The sequence below is a fragment of the Squalius cephalus genome, assembly GCF_949319135.1.
Source record: "Squalius cephalus genome assembly, chromosome: 8".
Taxonomy (NCBI): domain Eukaryota; kingdom Metazoa; phylum Chordata; class Actinopteri; order Cypriniformes; family Leuciscidae; genus Squalius; species Squalius cephalus.
The window spans coordinates 40,188,502-40,195,009 of NC_137129.1; the positions used below are offsets into that span (position 1 = coordinate 40,188,502).

General features: G+C 38.9%; 1 protein-coding gene across 1 annotated transcript; it reads left to right on the top strand.

Annotated features, from left to right (window-relative positions):
* Positions 1-749: 749 nt before the first annotated feature.
* Positions 750-3,026, top strand: sp8a (sp8 transcription factor a). Its single transcript, XM_079877896.1, has 2 exons — positions 750-825; positions 1,479-3,026. Exons 1-2 carry the CDS (start codon positions 805-807, stop codon positions 2,685-2,687), a joined length of 1,230 nt encoding a protein of 409 aa, XP_079734022.1. The 5' UTR covers positions 750-804; the 3' UTR covers positions 2,688-3,026.
* Positions 3,027-6,508: the final 3,482 nt, after the last annotated feature.

A 6,508-nucleotide genomic window follows, 5' to 3' on the forward strand; every position in this document is an offset into this window, starting at 1 on the left:
TTCTCAAATTAATTTCTTCGCACTCAAATTGTATAATTTGCAATGAATGCATTAGAAAAGAATAGCGTTACAAAATAGACGCATTGGCCAACTGGTAATCTTAGACTTTTTGCATCCGTTGCACTTTAAATATGTTGCAACACTTGTGATTAATATCATTTCAAACGGTGTTTCCCATAAGCTGGAGTGAGTGAGGTCAAGCAGTGCAGGAATGCCTGTGGATCGAGTGCGCGTGAATCTCTGCAGTGAATGAGATGAAAGAGGATTGAGCTCGTGCATGAAGTTCATCTCCTCTTGTGTGTGAAGCTGCTGCTCCAGCACGTGCAACTCCCACTTCAACCCCGCCACGCCCTCATAAAAACACACATCTAAGGCAAAAAATAATCCTGCACTGTTTATATATTTCATATTAGTATGAAATATAATATCAATTTCATATTAGTGTTGAATTTTGCGCAGCGAAATAAAATATGAAGAAACACCCACATGCATCTCATTAGCATAAAATATTAGTTATCCTTACATGGGTATCCCCAACAATTAGCCTAAAAAAAAGGTCCACGAAAGGTTCACCCGCCCGCCCTTCCCACTTGTAAACAATTCCCAGCGCAACACGTCACCGAGAGCTCCGCCGATGACATCATCACCGAACGCAGCACTCCCAAGAGTTTCCGCTGATCTGATTGGTCGAGCGCGATCTGGTGGATCTTCAAAGCTCGAGCCGAACGCATTTGTGCAGCGGTGGGCGGTAAAAGTCTCCAAAACAGCCGAGAGACTTATAAATGTGAAGACCTTTCACAGGTGATGGCAACTTCACTTCTTGGGGTGAGTGTGGCTACATCTCTCGCGTCCTGCGATATTTAGAGTGTCTGGGATTTTCAACTGAAATGAGAGCAATCTAAGATGATATAAAGTTTATTTGATGTAAGGTTACATTAGTAATCTTGTGCGTAATCTTGCGTAATGAAAGTTACATTCGGATTGCACTATAGCATATCCTAAAGTTCTTAAACTGTCTATTGAAACGAATATTTGCTTATTCGCCTTTTTATTCGATACTTTACTGTTTACAAAATTAGCGAAAACAACATTTCATTTCCGGAGATTGAACAGTTCTTGATGTTTCGGGATATGCTCTTCAGATTGGTGTTTTTGTTTCTGCGTCCTCGGGTGGTTTGAATGAAAAAGTTCCCCTTTAATTTAATGAAAAGAATAGCAGATTCTGAAAAGTTTAATAAACTATTGCAGCTCTTTGCTTTCGAAGAACAAATTATCGCAAGCATTTAAAGCAAAAAAAAAAAAAAAAGTTATATTTTGATTGCATTATTAGCCTATTATTATCGTAGAAAAGTTTATTGCATCAATATGTGTAAAATGGGCTGCATTGCAACTCTGTTTTTTGACAAATTTCAGAGTATATGCAATGCGGCAAGGTTCATGATTTGTCTCGTAAACCATGCGTTTTTTAATGGTCACAGGAGGAACCGAGGGTTGGATCCACTCCACTGGCCATGTTAGCAGCAACCTGTAACAAAATCGGGAGCTCGAGTCCCTCCTCGGACAGCGGCTCGTTTGGAAAAGGAGGTTTTCACCCGTGGAAGCGCGCGGCGCCCAGCAGCTGTTCTCTCTCCCCGTTCGGCGCGCAGCGGAACGAGACATTCAGCGCCAACAGCGGGTTCTCACTAACGGGCTCGAACACATCCACCAGTCCGTTTGGAAACGATTATCCCGTGTTTCAGACTTCAGTCGCGAACAGTTCCCCGGACCCGAGCGCGCAGTCGGTGTTCATCTCAAAAGTGGACACCCTGCAGGGGATTTACCCGAGGATGAGCGTCGCGCACCCGTATGAGACTTGGTTCAAATCCGCGCATGGTGGCATCTCCGCCGGGGACGTGGGCACCGGTAGCGGGTCCTCCTGGTGGGATATGGGCACCGGCTGGATTGATGTTCAAAGCGCGAACGGCGCCGCGCTCCAGACCTCTTTACATTCGCCCCTGAGCGGGTACAACTCAGACTATTCCACCATAACTCACTCCGCATTCAGTACCAGTCCATCTCCGCATCTTCTTACTGGTGGGCAGCACCTGATGGACGGATTCAAACCGGTTTTATCCGCCACCTACCCAGAAACCAGTCCCGGTGCCACGAGCGCAGTTTTATCCGGGTCCCCGGTGTTACCGCTCGCCGGGTCACCACGCTCATCCACCAGGCGCTACTCGGGCAGAGCCACCTGCGACTGTCCGAACTGCCACGAGGCGGAGAGGTTAGGGCCCGCGGGGGCCAGTCTGCGCAGGAAGGGCCTCCACAGTTGCCACATCCCGGGCTGCGGGAAAGTATACGGAAAGACTTCTCACCTCAAAGCGCATTTGCGCTGGCACACCGGCGAGAGGCCGTTCGTCTGTAACTGGCTGTTCTGTGGGAAGCGCTTCACCAGGTCCGACGAGCTCCAGCGGCATTTACGCACACACACCGGGGAAAAGAGATTCGCCTGTCCTGTGTGCAACAAGCGCTTCATGCGCAGCGACCATCTCAGTAAACACGTGAAAACGCACAGCGCCTGCGAGCCCGGGTCAACCGGGGTTAAAAAGGGCAGCGATACCGACAGCGAACAGAGTGTACCGGGCAGCCCGGCCTGCCAGTCCCCGGAGATCATCCACACCACAGAACCCGTGCAGAACGGCCTCTGAAAACAACCATACACACGCGTTCTTGAAGATAAAGGTTCCAATCAGAGCCAAGACATGTTTTTAAAAAAAACTCTTTACTGTCAAATTCATTCGAAATAGGTAAACTGGTGATTAAAGAACCCCGAAACACTGACCTGGAGAAATGATATCCAAAGAAATATATCATTCTTTAAAAATAGGTTCCACAATGTTCTTCTTAATTTTAAACTCTACAAAACATTTGTTTCCACTGTAAAGGTTCCGTGGATGTTAAAGGTTCTTCTTCCTCCTGACACCCAGAAAAAGTTTTTTGAATTTATTTAGTCATTACATTGTTTAGAGCATAAGAAACAAATGATTTTTTTTTATTATTATTCTTATTTTATGCTATGACCTCTGTGGCAAGAGATAAAATGACATATAGGCAAAAACAATGGGATTTTTTTTCATTCACCCAAAAATCTTTGTAGGATTTTTTTTTATTTTTAAAAATATAACGGAATGAATTTATACACCATTTTGCTTTATGCAATATGTGGGTAAAATGGCCATAACTGCATAGTCCCATTCAATACACTTTATCTATCTAATTTGCATTTTAATGTGTTCTTGGGGCAACATGTAATGAAAAAAGAAGCGTAATAATAATAGGCAACATTTTCATAATAATATCTAATATTTTATATTAATATTATATAATTTCTTTCCTTATTCACTTGTTGTGTCTCCCAGAATGCCTGATAAACAAGTCCTGGTGTCTCTACAGTGGACGTGTGTGAAATCAACCCTGTGTTGTAACAGAAAGTCATATTTTGATTAGAAACCCCATAACATTTTCCTGAGAATTTGATTTACGACAAACAATTGCTGAATGTGATCACTAAATGAATGTCAGTCATTTTTAAAGACCGAGGAGAAGTTGTTGTGATGGTGAAACCTTCAAACATTTGATATCTCTGTAAAGCCCTGAATGTGCTCTTACAGGACATCCACACTTAAAACTCCAGAAAAGAAAAATCACTAAAGGACAAAAGTCTATTCCTGGGTCCCGGGAGGACATGGAACCGCCAGAACCTTTGTTTTATTAGAGTAAACTCTGCAGAAGTGGTTGTTATTGCGTTTTCTGGTGAACTATAATGTCTTCAAGCCTTTATTTTGAAGAGCGTCACATGTGGACGCGCAATGGACTAAATCATGCAAAAGGCCAGTGGGTTTTATCGATCTATGTTAAGTTTGTTTGATCATATTTGACTGTAAATCAGCAGAAGGTCTCTCTCAGGTGTTCTTTATGGATACAGTGATGAAAATAACCTCGTAATACACTGCTGAACTTTCATATTTGCGCTGCATTTGCCATATACAGATTCTCCATGTCTATTGAGGCACTTTATTAGCTAAATAAGAAAATCAAGGATTTTATTTCTCAACAGCCGCACAATTTGTCTTATCACTCTGTATTTGCCAGTTTCATTTTGTGCTCCTTGATTTTGAAATGCACGCGTAATTCGGAGATTTCTGTTCATTGGTCTTACTTTCCTCGTGCAGTTTGATATCTATGACAGTGAATCTGAACTCTTCTCAATGCAAAGTGAAATTGTACATAGGACTGTCTTGAAACTCTATTTATCATCGAGTTTGATTTTGTGCTTTGAAGTCTATCAGAGTCGCACTTTGAATCTATATTTATAATTTCAGGATCGAATCAACTCGATCGGTTTGTTTCTCTTTTGTTGTATTATTATTTAATTGAGCATGTGTTTGTATATACTGACCGTTTACTTTGAGGTAATAAAGTCACATTTGACTTGCATATGGACTGTTTCTGAGGGAAGTGGGTTGATAATAACACTAACATTAATACTACTTATAGCCTAGCTATAATAATAGACAATGTTTTAGAAAATATATTAGCCTATATACATTTTTAGAAAAAACATTGGCTATAGGCTATATATAACATTGTTATATGTAAGCGTTTTGACATGCGCACATATCAACGCTATTAAACCCTGTATCAACTAAAGATGACGTCCCTTGCTGTATAAGAATCTGATCATTTAATAATAGAATAGAATAATAGAATAAACAGAAATGAACTTGTATAGCCTGGGTAAAATACAATCACGTCTCATTAGTGGTTTTGAATAGACACTCATAGTGACGGATGTGCGCTGCGTTTTTAAGAACAAATAAACATAGGCAAAATTTTTTTTTTTTTTTCAATTAGCCTATAGCCTATTAATTTTTTATGACGCACTATTATTTCTTTTTAAATGATCATGATCTGAAATGATTTTAAATGAGATTGGCGGAAACTGCGTATTTGGAAGTGACTATCTCAGAATATATTCTCTCAGTCATAACATAATAAAATCACACATGTAAATAATGCCAAACATCACAGTTCGACTTCTAACCCGCTGTTTCCGGTGCGGTGGCGCGAGTACCTGGCGCCGCTCAGTGTTCACTGAAGGAACTGCAGCAAAGCGCTCCAGCTCTATGCCAAGCCGGCTTTGCTTTTATTTAATCCCAGAAAATGAATTATAGATACATTTTCACTAGTTAAAATTAGATTTTTGCTAGTAACATTTCCACTATGCGACTTCTTGATATCAACAATTACTTCATCACTCGCAGAAATACGAATTTTTGGTGTGAAGAATCAAATTTCAACTAAAAACTATAATTCTTGAAATTGTATTTTCACTAGTTAATGTCACCTGTACACACTAACGCATCGTTTTCTGTCCGTTTTGGCCTTCCGTCCACCATAGGCTGCTATTCACATTCAGTTGTTGCCATCAAGAAGTGATTTCTTACTAGTTAAAATTCCAATTTTTTCCAATTCTTGCTAGTAAAAATCATAATTGTTGGTTACTAGTCAGTGCAAATTTCTGTTCTTGATATTAACAATTGAATTGCTAGTAAAAATCTTAATTTTTTATTTTTTCAATAATTTGATTGCTTGACAGTGTTAATTTCTGATATCATTAATGTGATTGTTACTAGTAAGAAAGCCATCTTAGATATCTGAAATTATATTGACATCAGAATATATTTTCAGGAATTTATTTGCACTTGTAACCATGTAATTATTGATGTAAATTATGAATTTTTTACTATAAGAATTGTATTTGGAATTTCAACTAGTAAGAAATCAATTCTTGACAACTGAATTAGAATAGCAGCCTATGGTGACACTTAACTAGTGAAAATACAATTAGATATCAAGAATTACAGCTTTTACTAGTTGAAATTTAATTTTTGATATGAAGAGCTCTTATTTCTGCGAGTGTTGATTTTACTGCTGATATCAAGAATTCACATTTTTACTAGTATAGAAATCAAATTTCTGATATCAAGATTTAGAATTTTAAATGGTGAAAATTGAATTGTTGATATCAAGAATTCCTCTCCTGTGAACGAATAAAAGTTAAAACGGCTTGCCATACCAGCTCACCTTCCAGAACACAAATGAAAAACGTTAGGAACAATATTACGAGACTTTATTAATCTTATCCCGCCAACTGACTTTATTCCAGCACAACAGAGAAAAACAGCTGAAAAAAATGATTCGTTGAATTTAATAAAAATTTTTATGGTAAGTGGTTGCACACTATTGATTTTAGCTACATTTAAACAAATGCATTGAGTTGAACTTCATCCATTTTAGTTCAACTTAATGCATTTGTTTAAATGTAGCTAAAATCAATAGTGTGCAACCACTTACCATAAAAAAATTGATTAAATTCAACGAATCATTTTTTTCAGTGAGGATTTAAAACCTAAAAAAACTCTCAATATTATTTAGGTCACAATAACATGCAACTAAACTGAATACA

Coding starts and splice junctions, on each gene's coding strand:
- sp8a (XM_079877896.1), top strand. CDS start 805: ATGGCAACTTCACTTCTTGGG. Junction 826..1,478: donor TGGCAACTTCACTTCTTGGG/GTGAGTGTGGCT, acceptor TAATGGTCACAG/GAGGAACCGAGGGTTGGATC.